Genomic DNA, 23,546 nt, shown 5'->3' with positions numbered 1-23,546 from the left:
TCGTAGATAAACAGCATCTGTTTGTAGACAGTACAGCAGGCCTATGTCATCAATCATACATTGTGGATATTTGGAAACACTTACACTGTAGGTACCACTGTACAACCTCCTTTTAAACATGCAGTATAACCACTGTTACTGTGTTTAAGATAAGCCGTGTTGCAGTTCATGTGAGACGTTCTGAGATGAAAGCCATAACCCTGTTACCTGGCTGGTCTCCACAGGGGTGGGTATGAAGGAGGCCTGGGACATGAACGGTGTGGTCCCCAGCAGGTCTCGGACCCCCTCCATGTCCCTCTTGTACTCCTTCACTGGCTCCACCTTCATCTTCTCCTTAGGGAGCAGGGCCTCGTAACACGGAGCGTAGCCTGACGGAGGCAGGAACTTGAAGTCACCATGACGACCACCCAACAAGAAACGCACCCTAGAGAGAGAGAGAGAGAGAGAGAGAGAGAGACTTAGTCAATCAGTGTGTTCAGTATGTGGATGACAGCTTGAGAGTGATGAGGGGGGTTGATAGGTTGATAGTGGAGGAGGGGTTAGTGGAGGGGATTAGAGCAGAACATTGAACCACTGAGGGCCACTGAGGCCAAACCCTAGCCCCACACCAGCTCTAGCCAAGCCCCAGACCCGCTCTAACCGAACCCCAGACCAGCTCTAACCGAGCCCCAGGCCAGCTCTAACCAACCCCCAGCCCAGCTCTAACCAACCCCCAGACCACTTCTAACCAACCCCCAGACCAGCTCTAACCAAGCCCTAGACCAGCTCTAACCAAACTGTTACAGACCCATATCCATCCTGCCCTGCCTTTCAAAGGTCAATAAACAGATCACCGACCATTTCGAATCCCACCGTACCTTCTCCGCTATGCAATCCGGTTTCCGAGCTGGTCATGGGTGCACTTCAGCCACGCTCAAGGTCCTAAACGATATTATAACCGCGATCGATAATAGACAGTACTGTGCAGCCGTTTTCATTGACCTGGCCAAGGCTTTCGACTCTGTCAACCACCGCATTCTTATTGGCAGACTAAATAGCCTTGGTTTCTCAAATGACTGCCTCGCCTGGTTCACCAACTACTTCTCAGATAGAGTTCAATGTGTCAAATCGGAGGGCCTGTTGTCTGGACCTATGGCAGTCTCTATGGGGGTGCCACAGGGTTCAATTCTTGGGCCGACTCTTTTCTCTGTGTATATCAATGACGTCGCTCTTGCTGCTGGTGACTCTCAGATCCACCTCTACGCAGACGACACCATTTTGTATACATCTGGCCCTTCATTGGACACTGTGTTAACAAACCTCCAAACGAGCTTCAATGCCATACAACAATCCTTCAGTAGCCTCCAACTGCTCTTAAACACTAGTAAAACTAAATGCATGCTCTTCAACCGAACGCTGCTTGCACCCGCCCACCCGACTAGAATCACTACTCTCGACGGGTCTGACCTAGAGTATGTGGACAACTACAAATATCTAGGTGTCTGGTTAGACTGTAAACTCTCCTTCCAGACTCACATTAAGAATCTCCAATCCAAAGTTAAATCTAGAATCGGTTTCCTATTTCGCAACAAAGCCTCCTTCACTCATGCTGCCAAACATGCCCTCGTAAAACTGACTATCCTACCGATCCTTGACTTCGGCGATGTCATTTACAAAATAGCCTCCAACACTCTACTCAGCAAATTGGATGTAGTCTATCACAGTGCCATCCGTTTTGTCTCCAAAGCCCCATATAATACCCACCACTGTGACCTGTACGCTCTTGTTGGCTGGTCCTCACTACATATTCGTCGCCAAACCCACTGGCTCCAGGCCATCTATAAATCACTGCTAGGCAAATCCCCGCCTTATCTTAGCTCATTGGTCACCATAGCAACACCCACCCGTAGTTTGCGCTCCAGCAGGTATATCTCACTGGTCATCCCCAAAGCCAACACCTCCTTTGGCCGCAATTCCTTCCAGTTCTCTGCTGCCAATGACTGGAACAAATTGCAAAAATCTCTGAAGCTGGAGACACTTATCTCCCTCACTAACTTTAAGCATCAGTTGTCAGAGCACCTTACCGATCACTGCACCTGTACACAGCCCATCTGAAATTAGCCGCCCAACTACCTCATCCCTATATTGTTATTTATTTTGCTCATTTGTACCCCAGTATCTCTATTTGCACATCATCTCTTGCACATCTATCATTCCAGTGTTAATACTAATTGTAATTATTTTGCACTATAGCCTATTTATTGCCTTACCTCCATAACTTGCTACATTTGCACACACTGTATATATATGTATTTCTGTTGTATTTTTTACTTTGTTTTGTTTTACCCCATATGTAACTCTGTGTTGTTGTTTTTATCGCACTGCTTTGCTTTATCTTGGCCAGGTCGCAGTTGTAAATGAGAACTTGTTCTCAACTGGTTTACCTGGTTAAATAAAGGTGAAATAAAAAAAATAAAAAAATAACCAAGCCCCAGCCCCAGACCAGCTCTAACCGAGCCCCAACCAAGCTCTAACCAAGCCCCAGCCCCAGACCAGCTCTAACTGAGCCCCAGCCCAGCCCAGCCCTAACCGAACCCCAGCACAAGCCCAGCTCTAACCGAGGCCCAACCCAACCCAGCCCTAACCGAACCCCAACCCAGCTCTAACTGAGGCCCAGACCAGCTCTAGCCGCCCCAGCCCAGCTCTAACTGAGGCCCAGCCCAGCTCTAGCCGCCCCAGCCCAGCTCTAACTGAGGCCCAGCCCAGCTCTAGCCGCCCCTGCCCAGCTCTAACCGAGGCCCAGACCAGCTATAGCCGCCCCAGCCCAGCTCTAACCGAGGTCCAGACCAACTCTAACCGAGGTCCAGCTCTAACCGAGCCCCAGACCAGCTCTAACTGAACCCCAGCCCCAGACCAGCTCTAACCGAACCCCAGACCCAGCCCCAACCTAGCTTTAATCAAGTCCCAGCCCCAACCCAGCTTTAACCATGCCCCAGCCCAACTCTAACCGAGCACCATCCCCAGCCCAGCTCTAACCAAGCTCCAGCTGAGCCCGGCAGAGCAGAGAGTGACTATGACTAACCCCACTCTAAGAATGATGCAACATTTCAGCCCACCACTCAGAAGCCCTCCTGGGCCATAACCGAAATAGCAGCTGAAGTAGTAGCGATGATGACGCATTCACTCCAAGTCTCATTGAGTGCAGTTCACCAATCAATTATTAACAAGTGTATGCCGTTGCGTAGCATGGCTCACTGCACAGAGGACAGGAAATGTTCAAGCCCCACAGGGTTTGTTATTTACAGTCTATGATGTGGCCTGCATCTCTCCTGTGACATCTTACATACAGACATATGCAGAATAACTATAATAATTTCTTTAAATATGAGTTCCTGTTAATTTTGTATAATGCTTCTGCAAATGTTATTGTGGTAATTGAGATACAGTGTAGCTTGCAGGCCTTGGTGGAATTTGATGTGAACTGAAATGTTTTGAGCTGTCAAGCGTCATGTCTCGGACAGAGGTCCAGAATAGTAAAATGCCATTTTGCTGCAAAAAACTGGGTCGATCATGAAATCCTGGAAGGCTTGCTAGAGCCTGAAATGTCATTTTGCAGACATGTCAATCACATAATCTGAAGTTGCCATGGCAACATACGTGAGTAAGATGTAGGCCTCTACCTGCATCCGAGCCCCTAAGGATTAATATATAGAGGAAATGATGGAGGGATGGATTAGATAGATTTTTGTGCAGTCTAGAGGGAGAATAGGAAGCAATTTGAGGAGAGTGCCCCGTATGTGTGTATACGTGTTCATTCAAATAAATGACACAGGTGTGTGTGTAAGACAAACACATACTTGACCCCAGCGGAAAAGCTGACAACAGGGAAGAAGAGTCCATCGATGTTGAAGTTCTCGAACATGCCCTGTACGGGCTGTCCATTGATCCTGAAGGAGATGCTGGGAGCTCCCAGGTCCAGACAACAGCTCACCACATCCTCAGAGGTCAGGATGTGTTGGTTAATAGAAGCCACCGCCCGGGAGATACGACCTGCAATAAACCACAGTCTCAGCACAGAAATATGACCTGCAAGACACACACTCACTTTCGCACACGAAAGCACGCACACACACATGCACACGCACACATAGTGGGCAGAGAGATTTGCCGTGCAGGACACACACACTGTCTAGACACAATCTGGCCCAAACTCTGGGTGACTTCTCATCATTTATAAAGCAGGTGACTTAATGTGCTTGAGATTCAGATGAAAACAAACTGACCTGACCAGAGATTAAGTCCGTCAAAGCCGTAAGAGTAGAGGTCGTCCCCCACCCCATTGCCCCCCCAACCCTCCCCTCCACCTGGGTAAGGGGCGTAACCCTTGTTGGTGGCCCAGCCCACGCGCAGGTGAGAGGGGTCGCTGGTCAAGAAGTGATCCACCTGATCAATCATCAGCTCATAGTACCACTTCTTATACTGGGCTGAGCCCTCACTCACTCCCAGGTAGATGTTGGGCCTCATGCTGCCAAAGATCAGAGACACAGATTAGGGCTTAATCACATACTGGTAATTGTGATCGATGTTGTTATATGCACCTTTGCCTTGCACAATCCAATCAAACAAACACAGCAATGAGAAGGATATCCAACACTATACATCCCTCATACTTTACAACCAGTACCGTCTTAATCTAATTATTCCGGGCTGGGATTGGATGGCTTTTTACCTTTGGACGTCATTGACCAATCGGGTCTGGAGAAGCAGATCTCTTTTGGGGAGCAGGTGATCGCAGATGAGGTTCTGATTGGCTCGTACTGCCACCCCGTTACACACACAGAGGGAACAGAGCACATCCAAAATCTGCAGGTTGAGGAGAGAGAGAGAGAGAGACACAGAGACAGAGACAGACAGAGAGAGAGACAAAGACAGAGAGAAAGTGAGACAGAGAGAGAGAACAGGACCAAATCATCCGTAGTCCTTTTCCATGTTACTATTAAAGGGAAAACGTTTTCCTTTAGCTATTAAAAAACAACTTCTCTGGTAGATAGCGGTCTATGTGGCATGGTATTAGTCAGAACCATATATTGTAGTGTCAAAATTGACAAAAAAGCGTAAGTAGGATAATTATGGTCATAAAGTCAGTACATTCCAAAACTGAGTTTTGCAAGATTTGTGTAACTGAGGTCGTCACAACTTCCTTGAGGGTTGGGTTTGAATTACAATCATGCCCACTTGCCCAGTAACACGGGATTGTAACCCCTAGGGAGAATTGTCATGCACAGAGAAAGAGCTGCGGTGATCTTGATAGTGATCACTCAAGTATGCCAATGTTTTGGGCAAAATGAGAATTGAGACGATGCACACTTGCATCCCAAATGCCACTTGTCAATATTCCAAAATTCTAAATCCATTCACGAGCATCTTGTGTCCCGCCGCGGCCTGTTTTGTAACATGATTCACTATGAAACCCTATGAAACACTGCCAGACAGACACACTCTGGTAACAGACTAGTTTATCATGCACATTTGAGAAATACTGCACCAAACACCTTAGCTAGATGTAAAATTGTGTGACTAAGACCTCCTCGGCATAAAACAATTAATTACAGATTTCTTGATTTCCATTAATTCGGACTATTTTCAGGATGTCACGACTTCCTCCGAAGCTGCCACCTCTCCTTGTTCGGGCAGGCTTCGGTGTTCGTCGTCACTGGCCTTCTAGCCACTGCCGCTCATCATCTCATCATTCCATTTGTTTTGTCTTGTTTATTACACACACCTGGTTCATATCCCCTCATCAGTACCTGTATAAGTGTTCCCTCTGCCCCCTTGTCTTTGTGTGTGATTGTTTATTGTGGAGGATAGTGAAGCTCGGTGAAGCTCCATGTATTTTGTGTCGCCGGGATATTTCCCTGTGTGCTTTGTATTTTCCAGTGCACCTGTTTTGCGCACTGAAGTGATTTTGACGCATTACTGCGTAAATCTGTATTTGTGGAATAAAGCCTGTTATTCTGTGATTTACCCTCCTGCGCCTGACTCCTTCAACATCACCTCATCACACAGGAAGTGGTAGTGGCTGTCACGCCCTGGCTCTGGGGACTCTTAAATGTTGAGCCAGGGTGTGTAGTGTCTATGTTGTATTTTCTATGTTCATGATCTAGATCGTGTAGATCTATGTTGGCCAGGGTGGTTCCCAATCAGAGGCAGCTGATTCTCGTTGTCTCTGATTGGGGTCCATACTTAGGCAGCCTGTTTGGCACTGTTTAGTGTGGGATCTTGTTCCGGAAGGTTTGTGTTCAACCCAGGACTTCACGTATCGTTTGTTTTGTTGTTTTGGTTCGTGTTGTGTACTGCAAATAAAAGAATGTACGCATATCACGCTGCGCCTTGGTCCGCTTCATCTAACGACGATCGTGACAGAAGATCCCACCATAAAAGGACCAAGCAGCGTGCCAAGCAGGAGGAGTTGGCGATGTCCCAGGTGGGCGAATGGTGGTCTTGGGAGGACATATTCGCGGGCAGAGGGCCCTGGGCAAAGGTACAGGCCCTGGCAAGCGAGGAGAAACGGCACCAACCGTGCCGACGACGGACACGCGAGAGGCAACCCCAAGAAATGTTTTGGGGGGGGGCACACGGCATGGACGACGGGGCTGCTGGAGGCAGCTACAGGGCGCATCAGCGATTTAGGAGAGGAGGCCACCAGGTTTGGGGGGCTGGAAGGGTGGTTGGCGGAGCCTAGAGGTAGAGCAGAGCCAACTCCCCGTACTCAGGCTAGGCAGCGTGAGACTGGGCAGGTTCCGAGTTATGCAGAGCTACGTACTGTGCCGCGAGTGTTCCGGCACAGTCCTGTACGTCCTGTGCTAGCACCACGCACGTGTCGTGCTAAGGTGGGCATGCAGCCAGGACGGAGTGTGCCGGCTCAACGCTCGTGGCCTCCAGTGCCCCTCCTCGGTCCCGGATATCCTGCGCCAGTGCCACGTGCTGTAGTGTCAGTACGAGTGCACAGCCCTGTACGTCCTGTGCTGATGCCTCACACGGAGTGTGTGGAAATAGGCATTCAGCCAGGACGGGTTGTGTCAGCTCTCCGTTCCAGACCTCCAGTCCGTCTCCACAGTCCAGCCCGGCCTGTTCCTGTCCCTCGCACCAAGCCTGTGGTGCGCGTCGCCAGCCCGGTCCGGCCTGTTCCTGCTCCCCGCACCAAGCCAGTGGTGTGCGTCGCCAGCCCGGTCCGGCCTGTTCCTGCTCCCCGCACCAAGCCAGTGGTGCGCATCGTCAGCCCGGTCCGGCCCGTTCCTGCTCCCCGCACCAAGCCAGTGGTGCGCGTCGCCAGCCCGGTACGGCCTGTTCCTGCTCCCCGCACCAAGCCAGTGGTGCGCGTCGTCAGCCCGGTCCGGCCTGTTCCTGTCCCTCGCACCAAACCAGTGGTGCGCGTCGCCAGCCCGGTCCGGCCTGTCCCTGCTCCCCGCACCAAGCCAGTGGTGCGCGTCGTCAGCCCGGTCCGGCCTGTTCCTGTCCCTCGCACCAAACCAGTGGTGCGCGGCGCCAGCCCGGTCCGGCCTGTTCCTGCTCCCCGCACCAAGCCAGTGGTGCGCGTCGTCAGCCCGGTCCGGCCTGTTCCTGTCCCTCGCAACAAGCCTGTGGTGCGCGTCGCCAGCCCGGTCCGACCTGTTCCTGCTCCCCGCACCAAGCCAGTGGTGTGCGTCGCCAGCCCGGTCCGGCCTGTTCCTGCTCCCCGCACCAAGCCAGTGGTGCGCGTCGCCAGCCCGGTCCGGCCTGTTCCTGCTCCCCGCACCAAGCCAGTGGTGCGCGTCGCCAGCCCGGTCCGGCCTGTTCCTGCTCCCCGCACCAAGCCAGTGGTGCGCGTCACCAGCCCGGTCCGGTCTGTCCCTGCTCCCCGCACCAAGCCAGTGGTGCGCGTCGTCAGCCCGGTCCGGCCCGTTCCTGCTCCCCGCACCAAGCCAGTGGTGCGCGTCGTCAGTCCGGCACGGTCCATGCCTGTTCCACCGGGGCCTGGTCCGGCACCGGTCAGCTGCTCCACTCCGGAGCCAGAGCAATCCGCTCCACTGATGTCCAGTCCAGCTCCGGCCAGCGGGGCCAGACCAGACCAGGGGCGCTACGGGGGGGTAGAGAGAGAGTGGTGGTCACGCCCGGAGCCGGATCCGCCTCCGAGGCGGAATGCCCACCTGGCCCCTACCCTCTTGTGTTTGGTTGGCGCGGTCGCAGTCCGCGCCTTTGGGGGGGGGGGGGGGGGGTACTGTCACGCCCTGGCTCTGGGGACTCTTAAATGTTGAGCTAGGGTGTGTAGTGTCTATGTTGTATTTTCTATGTTCATGATCTAGATCGTGTAGATCTATGTTGGCCAGGGTGGTTCCCAATCAGAGGCAGCTGATTCTCGTTGTCTCTGATTGGGGTCCATACTTAGGCAGCCTGTTTGGCACTGTTTAGTGTGGGATCTTGTTCCGGAAGGTTTGTGTTCAACCCAGGACTTCACGTATCGTTTGTTTTGTTGTTTTGGTCCGTGTTGTGTACTGCAAATAAAAGAATGTACGCATATCACGCTGCGCCTTGGTCCGCTTCATCTAACGACGATCGTGACAGTGGCTATGTTGTTGCTACCGTGCCTCAATAGGGACAAACAACAGTAACTTCCAGGGTACGATAAAGCAAACATAACACACCCACATCGAACCACACCCCAAGACTCAAATCTCTTTTTTTATTAATGAGCAGCAGAAAAAAATTCAGCCACTCTTTAATGCAGCCAGTCATAATTATTGAGAGATGCTAATCAGGAGAAACCACATCCAGTAATGTCATTTTGATGCATGTGGGCCCATCCTGGCTTTATAAAGCAGAGGAATTAAATGGGCAAGGAACGGCAGCCAAGGGCGCCAGGCCAAGACCTGTGCTTTATTATCAGTGGCTTTATGAGGGGCTACAGCTAAATGATACAACCACTGTGATTTATGACAAAGGAGATGGCAGCCCCGCTGGAGATCTAATTTAAATGTAAACATATTGCTACACAATGCCTATACACATTACCGTCAAATGCCCAGCCCCAACAGGAAAAGTAGGACCGAGCACGGCCCCATTCTCATCGACGGGGCTGTAGTGGAGCAGGTTGAGAGCTTCAAGTTCCTTGGTGTCCACATCACCAACAAATGATCATGGTCCAAACACACCAAGACAGTCGTGAAGAGGGTACGACAAAGCCTATTCCCCCTCAGGAGACTGAAAAGATTTGGCATGGGTCCTCAGATCCTCAAAAGGTTCTACAGCTGCACCATCGAGAGCATTCTGACTGGTTGCATCACTGCCTGGTATGGCAACTTCTCGGCCTCCGACCGCAAGGCACTACAGAGGGTAGTGCGTACTGCCCAGTACATCACTGGCGCCAAGCATCCTGCCATCCAGGACATCTATACCAGGTCGCAGTTGTAAATGAGAACTTGTTCTCAACTGGCTTACCTGGTTAAATAAAGGTGAAAAAAAAAATATGAATACCAGGTGGTGTCAGAGGAAGGCCCTAAAAATTGTCAAAGACTCCAGTCATAGACTGTTCTCTCTGCTACCGCACGGCAAGCGGTACCGGAGCGCCAAGTCTAGGTCCAAAAAGTCTTCTTAACAGCTTCTACCCCCAAGCCATAAGACTCCTGAACAGCTAATCAAATGGCTACCCGGACTATTTGCATTGTCCCCACCCCCCCACCCACCCCCTCTTTTACGCTGCTGCTACTCTCTGTTTATTATCTATGCATAGTCACTTTAACTTGACCTACATGTACATATACAGTGGGGGAAAAAAGTATTTAGTCAGCCACCAATTGTGCATGTTCTCCCACTTAAAAAGATGAGAGAGGCCTGTAATTTTCATCATAGGTAAACGTCAACTATGACAGACAAAATGAGAATATTTTTTCCAGAAAATCACATTGTAGGATTTTCTTTGAATTTATTAGCAAATTATGGTGGAAAATAAGTATTTGGTCAACATCAAAAGTTTCTCAATACTTTGTTATATACCCTTTGTTTGCAATGACACAGGTCAAACATTTTCTGTAAGTCTTCACAAGGTTTTCACACACTGTTGCTGGTATTTTGGCCCATTCCTCCATGCAGATCTCCTCTAGAGCAGTGATGTTTTGGGGCTGTCGCTGGGCAACACAGACTTTCAACTCCCTCCAAAGATTTTCTATGGGGTTGAGATCTGGAGACTGGCTAGGCCACTCCAGGACCTTGAAATGCTTCTTACGAAGCCACTCCTTCGTTGCCCGGGCGGTGTGTTTGGGATCATTGTCATGCTGAAAGACCCAGCCACCTCAACTAACCTGTGCCCCCGCACATTGACTCTGTACCGGTACTCCCTGTATATAGCCTCGCTACTGTTATTTTACTGTTGCTCTTTAATTATGTTTTAATTTTTTTAACTTACCTATTTTTTACTTAACACTTATTTTTCTTAAAACTGCATTGTTGGTTAAGGGCTTGTAAGCATTTCACTGTAAGGTGAAATTAGGCGCATGCGACAAATACAATTTGATTTGATTTGAACAACAACTCTGCAGCCCTGTCAGCACTGGGTGTACTAATAAAATGCAGGCTCATCTGTGAATTACTGTGCTATAAGAAACTGTGGTCAAGCTCTTGTGATGGATAAATAGAATCAAAACAAAAACTATGTAGTTACAGTATATTCATTTGATCATGCTGATATATTTGATACAGCTCCTCCTCCGGTTCCAGCTCACCTTGTGGTTGCGTCCATGTTTGTAGAGCAGGGAGATGATGGACTTGATGTGTCCTCTCTGGATGATATTTAGAGCCTCCGGGCTCTCAATTAGAATGCAGTGGAGAACCTCCAGTATGCCTGCCATGGCAAATCACCAATTAACAGCCACAGAGGACAAGGGAACAAGACACAAAAGGTTGTTTCTCAAACACATGCTCCTGAGCACAAGAAGAGGGTATGATAATACATGGCCAGGCATTACTAAACCCATCCAGGACTCTAAACACCAGGTCTGGGGTTTACAACAGTGTAATCCAACTACACATCACCTTTTAAACCATGTGCAGTCAGCATGCAGGTCAAGGAGTGGTAGGACAAGGTCACACAGAGCTTTAGCTTTATTGATTGATTGATTGATTGACTGAATCGATTGGATAATTAAAAGAAGTAGGCTGCTCCAGCCAGAGACATTACGTAGATACAAAAATGTGCAAGGATAAAAGCACAATAAAGGCCGCAGGCTTATTTCAATTGTTGTCCTCATAAACATGTGTCATGTTGTTATCATGTTATCATTTAAACACGAGTCCAGGTGGTATCATGTTATCATTTAAACGTGTCATGGTGGTATCATGTTATCATTTAAACACGTGTCATGGTGGTATCATGTTATCATTTAAACGTGTCATGGTGGTATCATGTTATCATTTAAACACGTGTCATGGTGGTATCATGTTATCATTTAAACGTGTCATGGTGGTATCATGTTATCATTTAAACGTGTCATGGTGGTATCATGTTATAATTTAAACGTGTCATGGTGGTATCATGTTATCATTTAAACACGTGTCATGGCGTTATCATGGTACCTGAGGAGGACTCCAGTCTCTCCAGCTTGCTGACCAGCCAGTCCAGGTTGTTGGAAAACTGGGTGCAGTTGTTCCTGTTGCCTCGGATCAGCGCAGCTACAGGACACATGGACAAGGTCACAGGTCAAGAGGAGGAGACATATTACAGACACGTTACATATCCAGTTGGCAAGTTTGAAGAGGATAATGCAAATTGCTTATCTTTGACCTACAGTACAGCAAAAACATAGCTCCTATAGAAAAACACTGCACATCATCCGCAACAAACAATGACACCCATGTCAGTCAAGGGAAGAAGACAGGTAACATATAATCAAATTGCTTGTCTTTGGTCTACAGCCAACAACACTGCCAAACCTTACATCTTACACAACAACAACGTCACACAAAACACACCTTAAACCACACTCCATGCCAAGGAAAGAGTAGTGTCCTTCTTCGAAGCCTTTACGCATATTAATTAAGCAGCAGAGGAAGGGCGTGACATCAGGGGAAGAGGAAAGGAGAGTTGTCCCAGCAAGAAATGACAGGGTCGCCTGGCATAGACAGAGGAGAGGAGGCCTAGCTCGCAAATCCATTTAGCTGGTGCAGGTGTGTGGAGGAGGGAATATGAGAGGGGGGACGTGGTCTGCACATTAATGCTCCCCATGAGGAGAAAGCACCATGTAAACACGCTGTGAAGGGCTCAGACAATGATACGGACACTAGAACTGGGAAGTTTCTGAGAGGGAGACGTGCTCCTACTACCAAGAGGGAATGACTATAATGTACAACTGACATGTAAGGTTGGACTGGTTTTTCCCACTCTGAAAGACCGTATTCTAACAATTAAGAGGCCTAACTCAAGGATATGGGTAAAAGTGGTATTGAAGCCATCTGGTGAGCATGGGCAGTCCAGCTTGGCTGGGAGTGTGCTGTAGACATGTGCTGGGGGAGATGTTGGGTAGAAGCCCTGGAAGCACTTCACACAGATGTGAAATCTGCATGCTATCTTTATCCACTCCCAGCCCCAGCAACGAGCTCCAGCCCCAGCCCAAGCCCATGTTTGTATGTGTGTGTATGTGTGTGTATGTGTGTGTGTGTGTGTGTGTGTGTGTTTAAGTTAGTTGTATGTACAGGATACACATGGTATACACCGTCCAACGAAATGCTTACTTGCAGGTTCCTTCTCGACAATGAAACAACAATAAGAAATAAGAAAAGATGAGAATACAAACAAAGTAAATGTCTCATTTTACATTTAAGTCATTTAGCAGACGCTCTTATCCAGAGCGACTTACAGTTAGTCACATTATTATTATACTTTTTTTATTTTTTTTCATACCCCCTGAGGGAATCGAACCCACAACCCTGGCGTACGCCATGCTCTATCAACTGAGCTACATCCCTGCCGGCCATTCCCTCCCCTACCCTGGACGACGCTGGGCCAATTGCGCGCCGCCCCATGGGTCTCCCGGTCGCGGCCGGCTACGACAGAGCCTGGATTCGAACCAGGATCTCCACTCGGGAGCCACAGTAGAATAGAATAAACATTGTAGCATAAGTATAACACAGGAAGGCACAAGTTATAGTCCAATATTTACACCTGTTTTGGGGAGCAAGTGTTTAAATTGTGCAGCAACTGTGATGTGTGTAGCATGAATGCATATGTGTTTGTGTGTGTGTATGTGTGTGTTGCTAGAGTGCATGTGTACTGAGGCTAGGGCTGTGATGGAATTTTAGGTGACGGTAAACCAACGTTAAGATGTTATCTTATGCTTATGTTTCTAGCTCCAACAATGCAGCCATATTCATTTATTTTTTAACCTTCATTTAACTAGGCAAGTCAGTTAAGAACAAATTCTTCTTTACAATGACGGCCTACACCGGCCAAACCCGGACGACGCTGGGCCAATTGTGCGCCGCCCTATGGGACTCCCACTCACGGCCGGTTGTGATACAGCCTGGAATCGAACCAGGGGGTCTGTAGTGACGCCTCAAGCACTGAGATGCAGTGCCTTAGACCACGGCACCACTCGGGAGCCCAATATCTAGCCAATACAATAGCAATACACACGCCTTCTTCACCACTGTCATTGTGAAGGGAACATTACAGGTGTGCTTGTCCGGGGTTACAATAAAAAGATGTACTGTTGGGGGTACTCGAGGACCGGAGTTGGGACCACTGGCAAAATGGGTGGACTGGCGGCCATTGCAAGGAGCAAAGCAGGAAGTAAAAGCAGGATGTGTCAATATGTGCTGTGATTCAACTCCACTGACATTCAACTCAACTGACATTAGAAAAAATACATTCCATTGTATAAGCCACATCATTCCCCTTTAACATCATTGGAATGAACATTCTACATTACCATGGAAATTATTGCATCACAATTGCAAGCAGCCATTGTGAGTGTACCCAAGAGTTTACCAGTCAAATTGCCAGGATTAGAGGTTCCAAGACCGTTCTATTAATTTCTATTTCTATGTGTGCTGCTGCTGCAGGGAGAGCAACTGAAGACTCATTTTCTAGTACACCTTGCTTGTTTCAGCAAGGAGCAACAAAGTTTCATCACCTCAGAAACTGACTCACCCGCACAAATGCCCGGCCGTCCCTTTTTCAGTCAGCTGTTCATTCCACACAAAAAAACGATATATTCACTACCAGTCAAAAGTTTGGACACCTACTCATTCAATGGTTTTCTTTATTTTTACTATTTTCTACATTGTAGAATAATGGTGAAGACATCAAAACTATGAAATAACACATATGGAATCATGTAGCAACCAAAAAAGTGTTAAACAAATCAAAATATATTTTATATTTGAGATTCTTCAAATAGCCACCCTTTGCGTTGATGACAGCTTTGCACACTCTTGGCATTCTCTTAACGAGCTTCATGAGGTAGTCACCTGGAATGCATTTCAATTAACAGGTGTGCCTTCTTAAAAGTTCATTTGTGGAATTTCTTTCCTTCTTAATGCATTTGAGCCAATCAGTTGTGTTGTGACAAGGTAGGGTGGGGGGGTATACAGAAGACAGCCCTATTTGGTAAAAGACCACGTCCCTATCACGTCCCTATTATGGCAAGAACAGCTCAAATAACCAAAGAGAAACGACAGTCCATCATTACTTTAAGACATGAAGGTCAGTCAATACGGAACATTTCAAGAACTTTGAAAGTTTCTTCAAGTGCAGTCGCAAAAGCCATCAAGCGCTATGATGAAACTGGCTCTCATGAGGACCGCCACAGGAATGGAAGACCCACAGTTACTTCTGCTGCAGAGGATAAGTTCATTAGAGTTACCAGCCTCAGAAAATGCAGCCCAAATAAATGCTTCACAGAGTTCAAGTCACAGACACATCTCAACATCAACTGTTCAGAGGGAACTGTGTGAATCAGGCCGTCATGGTCGAATTGCTGCAAATAAACCACTACTAAAGGACACCAATAATAATAAGAGACCTGCTTGGGCCAAGAAAAACGAGCAATGGACATTAGACCGGTGGAAATGTGTCCTTTGGTCTGGAGTCCAAATTGGAAATGTTTGGTTCCATCCGCCGTGTCTTTGTGAGATGAGGTGTGGGTGAACGGATTATCTCTGCATGTGTAGTCCCCACCGTAAAGCGTGGAGGAGGAGGTGTTATGGTGTGGGGGTGCTTTGCTGGTGACACTGTCTATGATTTATTTAGAATTCAAAGCACACTTAACGAGCATGGCTACCACAGCATTCTGCAGCGATACGCCAACCCATCTGGTTTTGGCTTAGTGGGACTATAATTTATTTTTCAACAGGACAATGACCCAACACACCTCCAGGCTGTGTAAGGACTATTTTACCAAGAAGGAGAGTGATGGAGTGCTGCATCAGATGACCTGGCCTCCACAATCTCAACCCAATTGAGATGAGTCGGACGGCAGTGTGAAGGAAGAGCAGCCAACAAGTGCTTAGCATATGTGGTAACTCCTTCAAGACTGTTGGAAAAGCATTCCACGTGATGCTGGAGAGAATGCCAAGAGTGTGCAAAGCTGTCATCAAGGCAAAGGGTGGCTATTTGAAGAATCTCAAATATAAAATATGTTTTGATTTGTTTAACACTTTTTTGGTTACTACATAATTCTATATGTGTTATTTCATAGTTTTGATATCTTCACTATTATTCTACAATGTAGAAAATAGTAAAAATAAAGAAAAACCCTTGAATGAGTAGGTGTCCAAACTTTTGACTGGTACTGTATATAACAATATAATGTATATATACAGTTGAAGTCGGAAGTTTACATACACTTAGGTTGGAGTCATTAAAAATCGTTTTTTCAACCACTCCACATATTTCTTGTTAACAAACTATAGTTTTGGCAAGTCGGTTAGGACATCTACTTTGGGCATGACACAAGTAATTGTTCCAACAATTGTTTACAGACAGATTATTTCACTTATAATTCACTGTATCACAATTCCAGTGGGTCAGAGGTTTACATACACTAAGTTGACTGTGCCTTTCAACAGCTTGAAAATTCCAGAAAATTATGTCATGGCTTTAGAAGCTTCTGATAGGCTAATTGACATCATTTGAGTCAATTGGAGGTGTACCTGTGGATGTATTTCAAGGCCTACCTTCAAACTCAGTGTCTCTTTGCTTGACATCATGGGAAAATCAAAAGAAATCAGCCAAGACCTCAGAAAAAACATCGTAGACCTCCACAAGTCTGGTTCATCCTTGGGAGCAATTTCCAAATGCGTGAAGGTACCATGTTCATCTGTACAAACAATAGTACGCAAGTATAAACACCATGGGACCACTCAGCCGTCATACATACATTGTGGTCCTCTGTAGCTCAGCTGGTAGAGCACGGCGCTTGTAACGCCAAGGTAGTGGGTTCGATCCCCGGGACCACCCATACACAACAAAAAAAATGTATGCATGCATGACTGTAAGTCGCTTTGGATAAAAGCGTCTGCTAAATGGCATATTATTATTATTATTATACCGCTCAGGAAGGAGACGCGTTCTGTCTCCTAGAGATGAATGTACTTTGGTGTGAAAAGTGCAAATCAATCAAAGAACAACAGCAAAAGACCTTGTGAAGATGCTGGAGGAAACAGGTACAAAAGAATGTATATCCACAGTAAAACAAGTCCTATATCAACATAACCTGAAAGGCTGCTCAGCAAGGAAGAAGCCACTGCTCCAAAACCGACATAAAAAAGCCAGCCTACGGTTTGCAACATGGAGACAAAGATCGTACTTTGTGGAGAAATGTCCTCTGGTCTGATGAAACAAAAATAGAACTGTTTGCCCATAAAGACCATCGTTATGTTTGGAGGAAAAGGGGGGATGCTTGCAAGCCGAAGAACACCATCCCAACCGTGAAGCACAGGGGTGGCAGCATCATGCTGTGGGGGTGCTTTGCTGCAGGAGGGACTGGTGCACTTCACAAAATAGATGGCATCATGAGGAAGGAAAATTATGTGGATATATTGAAGCAACATCTCAAGACATCAGTCAGGAAGTTAAAGCTTGGTCGCAAATGGGTCTTCCAAATGGACAATGACCCCAAGTGACTCCAAAGTTGACTCCAAAGTTGTGGCAAAATGGCTTAAGGACAACAAAGTAAAGGTATTGGAGTGGCCATCACAAAGCCCTGACCTCAATCCTATAGATAATGTGTGGGCAGAACTGAAAACACGTGTGCGAGCAAGGAGGCCTACAAACCTGACTCAGTTACATCAGCTCTGTCAGGAGGAATGGGCCAAAATTCAGCTTGTGGAAGGCTACCCGAAACATTTGACCCAAGTTAAGCAATTTAAAGGCAACGCTACCAAATACTAATTGAGTGTATGTAAACTTTTGATCCACTGGGAATGTGATGAAATAAATAAAAGCTGAAATAAATCATTCTCTCTATTATTATTCTGACATTTCACATTCTTAAAATAAAGTGGTGATCCTAACTGACCAAAGAGAGGGAATTTTTACTTGGATTAAATGTCAGAAATTGTGAAAAACTGAGTTTAAATGTATTTGGCTAAGGTGTATGTAAACTTCCGACTTCAACTGTATATTATTTTTTACGGTTATGACTGTTATTTTATTTTCATGACAGTCTTCATCCATACCTGTTGGTTACACGGTTATACAGTAATTGTGCCAGCCCTAACTGAGGCATCCTCACAGACAGGAGTGTAAGGTGGGGAAACACCACCCTAGGGTGCCTAGAGGACCATAAACGGCTCTGTAAATGCCAGCTCAGCTGAGACAAATAATTCCACGGCAGCAGTAAGAGCAGTACTGGGACACAGAGATGGCCAGGGCTTTCATTGCAGGCTACAATGACTCAGGTCCCTGTGATTGATTACTGTGAAGTGTGTGTGCGTGTGTGTGTTTGTGTGCGCGTGTGTGTAACAAGCAAACAAGGGGCAGACAGGTTGTCCTGTCTTTGTCTACTGTTGTGTTTACCCATTTTCTTTACTGTGACTCTTGATGTGATTGTTACTGTATTGGTGTGATGACTTGTTTATAAGACTCCTTGGAGGACTCTTCTATTGTCTCTCTCACCCAGCAGCTCATAGAGCAGGTTAAGGATGTCCTTCCAGGAAGCCCCAGCATCTGCCCCGGCACACTCCCCGAAGTGGGCTGCACTGTTGTACACGTTGAGACGGTCAATGCAGCAGGATACCAGCGTCAGCATGCCCTGAAACAAAGACACATCCATCATTACTCTGACATCATCATCATGTGTCCTCATTTAACCTGCTCCTAGTCTCTCCTATGCCTTGATGATTAATCTAGGACAGTAATAGCGATCAGGTATGCTAAGCAGCAGGCCCAGCTGTGAGGAAGGGAAATTGCAGGTGATTTATAACTCCATGAAAAGCCTATCAGCTGTCAACAATGAAAAATTGACCTTACAACTGTAATGTATGGGAGAGTGGCATGGAAAAGAGTCATTTTGGGATGTTAATACAATTATAGAGAAGTGTGTAGGCTGGGATATAGATGGGTTATTGAAACATTCCAAGGGCAGGATCTGTGTATGCCGGAAACAGTGTTGTGTATGGTAATACCAATTATGTAAACACTGCACACAGCTATTTTACATTAATTCATGTTATCAACTTATTGCTTGAAGACAAAGTGAACCACTGGGGAAAATTAAATCCACAGCAACAGCTTTTGTTTGAGTTAGGGAGAGTAGTTGACGTTGTGTATTTAACATCACAGGCACAAGGTTAGGCAACTGACGTTTAATAATTGATGAGAACAATTTTGGGCAGAGAGGCTTATCAAAAGGCTCCACTGCATTGTTGTCACAGAAAAACCCAGAACAAAACTGCTGACAGTTGAAAAGCAATGCTCTGAAATACAATATGGCATTGAAATACTGTACCAAGAATCCATTGATTTAGCCTTTAAAAACAGTGTGTCTTGGCAACACTGCGTTTAAGCCCGGCTCCTGCAATGACCACTTACTAAAATTGCCTTAATCACAATTGAAACCCCTGACTTTTGACTTTTATTGTCCTCTGCTGCCAAGCAACCGTCAGGCAGGATTGCGACCCGACACTTCATGTGTGGATGAACTCACTTCCTGTTTGAAGAGGTTCTGTCGGTTCTTGAGAGAGCGCAGCATTATCTGTTTCTCCTCGTGCTCCAGCTCAGCGTCAGGCACCTGGAAGTAGGTGATGAGGTCATTGAGGGTCTGGAGGACCTCCTCGATGGGCAGGGCTACTGATGCACGGTTCTTTCCCCCCAGACAGTCCAGGTCTCTGGAACAGGGAAGAAGGGTTATCTTCACCACAGGACACTTTGAAAGTACTCCATTTTGCAAAAGTAGATTTTTCAGCATCAAAACAAGGGACTATACACTCAGTATACAAAATATTAGGAACACCTTCCTAATATTGAGTTGCACCCCCTTTTGCTCTCAGAACAGCCTTAATTCATCAGGGCATGGACTCTACAAGGTGTCGAAAGCATTCTACAGGGATGCTGGCCCATGTTGATTCTAATGCCTCCCACAGTTGTGTCAAGTTGGCCTTTGGGTGGTGGACCATTCTTGATACACACGGGAAACTGTTGAGCGTGAAAAAAACAGCAGCGTTGCAGTTCTTGACACAAACCGGTGCGCCTGGCACCTACTACCATACCCCGTTCAAAGACACTTAAATATTTTGTCTCACCCATTCACCCTCTGAATGGCACACATACACAATCCATGTCTGAATTGTCTCAAAGCTTAAAAATCCTTCTTTAACCTGTCTCCTCCCCTTCATCTACACTGATTGAAGTGGATTTAAATAAGTGAGGGATGACAGTTTTCACCTGGATTCACCTGGTCAGTCTATGTCATGTTCATAATATTTTGTACACTCAGTGTATGACAGCAGCTCCTTTATATCATGATATCATTATATGATAATCATAAGGTTTCATAACGGTGCCATTAGATTTCATAACCACACTGAACTCCAGTATTAGAATATGACTCAAGCAGTGACTACCATTGTGAACATAATTTGTGCCTTGAGGTTCATCCATGCTGAAATGTTATTTCCGTGTGTGAGCTAAAATTATCCCCTGCTCTGTCACACAGAGGGGGCTGAGGAGGGGAGAGGGAGGGGGGTGTGGAGAGGTACAGCTCACAGGCGACGGTCTGGGTCTGGACAGTGGTGAAAGCCAGTCAGCCATGTTTGACCAACTGACGTCACGGAAGGGGGTATGTGTTTGATTCACAGTCATAGACCAGTTTAATAGTGGCAGATGAGGACGCTTTGAACATCTTTTTATTTGCTCAATAGCATTCTCATTCATGACTGGCCGTACGTGGCCTTATGGCTTGAGATGTTTATTGTCCTGTTTGGCCATGGATGACTGGGTCATTGAGCCAGGCAGGAAGTGTGCTGTCTGGGGGCCATGCTATCCATAGAGCACATTACTCACAGGGCATAAGCTCAACTGCTGCTGTGCATTCACAGTCTACAGGACTTTACACCCAGACAGCATGCATATTACACTATAGTCAAGTAGGTGTTATATTTTTGTTGTGTGTAGGGCTGGCACAATTACCATATAACCGTGTAACCAACGGTTATGGATGAAGACTGTCATGAAAATAATATAACCGTCATAACTGTTTATCAGTGAAGACTTGAACAGCTTCTACCTATAAGGCATAATAAAACTGCTAAACAAGACTGCTAAATAGCTAATCAAATGGCTACCCAGACTACCTGCATTGACCCTTTTTTTATTAAATCTCTTGCACTGACTATGCACACACACCGGACTCTACCCACACACTCACACATACTTAAACTGACACCCCAACACACACACATACACGCACACACTACATACGCCCACACACACCCACACGCATGCATACACATGCATACTGATGCAACACACACACACACACACACTCACCACATATGCTGCTCTACAGCTCAGTCTATTATCTATCCTGTTGCCCTGTCACTTACATTTACATTTACATTTTAGTAATTTAGTAGACGCTCTGATCCAGGTGGAACAACCACGTATCTCAGTCATAGTAAGTACATATTGCCTCAATAAAGTAGCTATCAGCAAACTCAGTGCTAGTAAGGGGGGTGGGGGGGGGGTGGGGGGGGTGCAGAGACTGAAGGTAGGGAGGGTCTGTTCCTCTTGCTGCTCCGTAGGTAAGTACCATGGTCTTGTAGTGGATGCGAGCTTCGACTGGAAGCCAGTGGTGTGTGCGGAGGAGCGGGTTGACATGGGAGAACTTGGGAAGGTTGAAGTTCTAGATAAATTGCAGGGATTTGATGGCACAAGCGGGGAGCCCAGCCAACAGCGAGTTGAAGTAGTACAGACAGGAGATGACAAGTGCCTGCATTAGGACCTGGGTCACCTCCTGTGTGAGGTAGGGTCGTACTCTACGGATGTTGTAGAGCATGAACCTGCAGGAGTGAGTTACTGCTTTGATGTTTGCAGAGAACGACATGGTGTTGTCCAGGGTCACACCAAGGTTCTTTGCACTCTGGGAGGGGGACACCGTGGAGTTGGCAACCATGATGGTGATGTCTTGGAGCGGGCAGGCCTTCCCCGGGAAGAAGAGCAGCTCTGTTTTGTCAAGGTTGAGCTTGAGGTGGTCGGCCAACATCCAAGCTGAGATATCTGCCAGGCACGCAGAGATGGAGGGAAAGAGAAAAGTAGTTGAGTGTCATCCGCATAGCAATGATAGGAGAGACCATGTGAGGATATGACGCAGCTGAGTGACTTGGTGTAAAGAGAAAAGAGGAGAGGCCAAGAACTGAGCCCTGGGGGACACCACTAGTAAGAGTACATGGTGCAGACATAGATCCTCACCACGTCACCTGGTAGGAGCGGCCTAGCAGGTAGGATGCAATCTAAGAGTGTGCAGAGCCTGAGACGCCCAGCGCTGAGAGGGTGGAGAGGAAGATCTGATGGTTCACGGTGTCGAAGGCAGCAGATAGATCTAGGAGGATGACAACAGAAGAGAGAGAGTCAGCTTTGGCAGTGTGGAGAGCATCTGTGTCACAGAATCGACTAGTCTCGGTTGAGTGACCCAAAATGAAGCCTGACTGATAAGGGTCAAGAAGATCGTTCTGAGAGAGATAGCGAGTGAGTTGGTCAGAGGCAGCACGCTCAAATGTTTTGGAAAGAAAAGAAAGAAGGGATAACGGTCTGTAAATCTTGAAGTCAGGGGGGTGAAGGAGGAGACGCGTTGGACAGCTACGGAGAGTTCGCTCGCCTCTTCCGTGCAGTCTTTGATCATCCCCCCGAAGGAAGAGAGGCGGGCGAGCATCTCTTCCATCTGAGGCAGGGGACGAGGACCGCGCAAGACTTTGCCCTAGAGTTTAGAACCTTAGCGGCTGGGTCCGGGTGGAACGAGCGGTCCCTCATCAACCATTTCTGATGCAGCCTGCATGAGGATGTCCGAAGGGAGCTAGCCTGCCGGGACACCACTCTGACCTTCGACCAACTGGTGTACATGGCCATACGGTTGGACAACCTGCTGGCTTCGAGAGGATGTCCTTGAAGGGGTCTGACCGTTTCACCACCCCTCACCCCGGCTCACGTTCCGATGGAGCTGGGTGGTGCAGCGTTCCGGGAGAACGGAGGACGACAGATCCAGTGTCAATCTTGATGTCGTCAGAGTTCTTCTGGTTCTGGAAGCGGCAGGCAGGGCACTCTAGCGTCACCCAAGGTAGCAAAAACCCACACTCGTTCAGAGCCCTCTGCTGCGCATTTAACCATCCACGTCAACTTCCCTGATTACACGGTAGTTCCCCAGTGTAAGGCGCTGGTAGATTCAGGCGCAGCTGGGAACTTTATGGACAGGTCTTTAGCTCTTAGTCTACGTATTACACTGGTTCCCCTGTCTATTCCATTGCCTGTCAAAGCACTTGACAATCGACCATTAGGGTCAGGTTTTGTTAGGGAGATTACCGCACCAGTCACTATGATTACGCAGCAGACCCATAATGAGCGAATCACGTTTCACATTATTGAGTCCCTTGATTTCCCTGTTGTGTTGGGCCTTCCCTAGCTAGCACTACACGTCCCCACCTTTTCATGGCCGCAGAGGGCTCTCACGGGGTGGTCGCGAGAGTGTCAGGGTAGGTGACTAGCTGTTTCCGTTGGTGCGACCACGGTGGAAAGTCCAGACATGCTCATTCCCCCGGAATACCTCGATTTGGCGCACGCCTTTGCCAAAACGCAGGCGACCAAATTACCACCCCATCGCTTGGGGGATTGCGCGATAAACCTCCGGTTAGACGCTGTGCCGCCCAGGGTCATTTATATCCCCTGTCGCATGCTGAAACGGAGGCTATGGAGACATACGTCTCAGAGTACCTGCATCAGGGGTTCATACGTCCCTCTGCTTCACCCGCCTCCTCAAGTTTCTTTTTCGTGAAGAAAGACAGGGGTCTGCGCCCTTGCATTGATTACCTTGCACTTAATAAAATTACAA

At 47.4% G+C, this 23,546-nt stretch overlaps 1 protein-coding gene across 1 annotated transcript in view; it reads right to left on the bottom strand.

The window, feature by feature from the left end:
* The window catches only part of LOC311103056 (ryanodine receptor 3), a gene marked incomplete at both ends in the record, with an annotated part of 229,346 nt that overhangs the window by 75,989 nt on the left and 129,811 nt on the right, over positions 1 to 23,546 (bottom strand). Inside the window, 8 exons of the mRNA XM_084144572.1 lie at positions 208 to 424; positions 3,837 to 4,029; positions 4,263 to 4,504; positions 4,709 to 4,842; positions 10,734 to 10,852; positions 11,584 to 11,679; positions 18,125 to 18,260; positions 19,155 to 19,335. Of these exons, the coding sequence (XP_084000698.1) occupies positions 208 to 424; positions 3,837 to 4,029; positions 4,263 to 4,504; positions 4,709 to 4,842; positions 10,734 to 10,852; positions 11,584 to 11,679; positions 18,125 to 18,260; positions 19,155 to 19,335 (1,318 nt within the window). The remainder of the gene's footprint in view (positions 1 to 207; positions 425 to 3,836; positions 4,030 to 4,262; positions 4,505 to 4,708; positions 4,843 to 10,733; positions 10,853 to 11,583; positions 11,680 to 18,124; positions 18,261 to 19,154; positions 19,336 to 23,546) is intronic.

This window comes from Coregonus lavaretus (assembly GCF_964263955.1).
Source record: "Coregonus lavaretus genome assembly, chromosome: 27".
Lineage (NCBI taxonomy): Eukaryota > Metazoa > Chordata > Actinopteri > Salmoniformes > Salmonidae > Coregonus > Coregonus lavaretus.
Note: the sequence above shows the minus strand (reverse complement) of the source record. Positions and strands in the feature narration are given on the sequence as shown.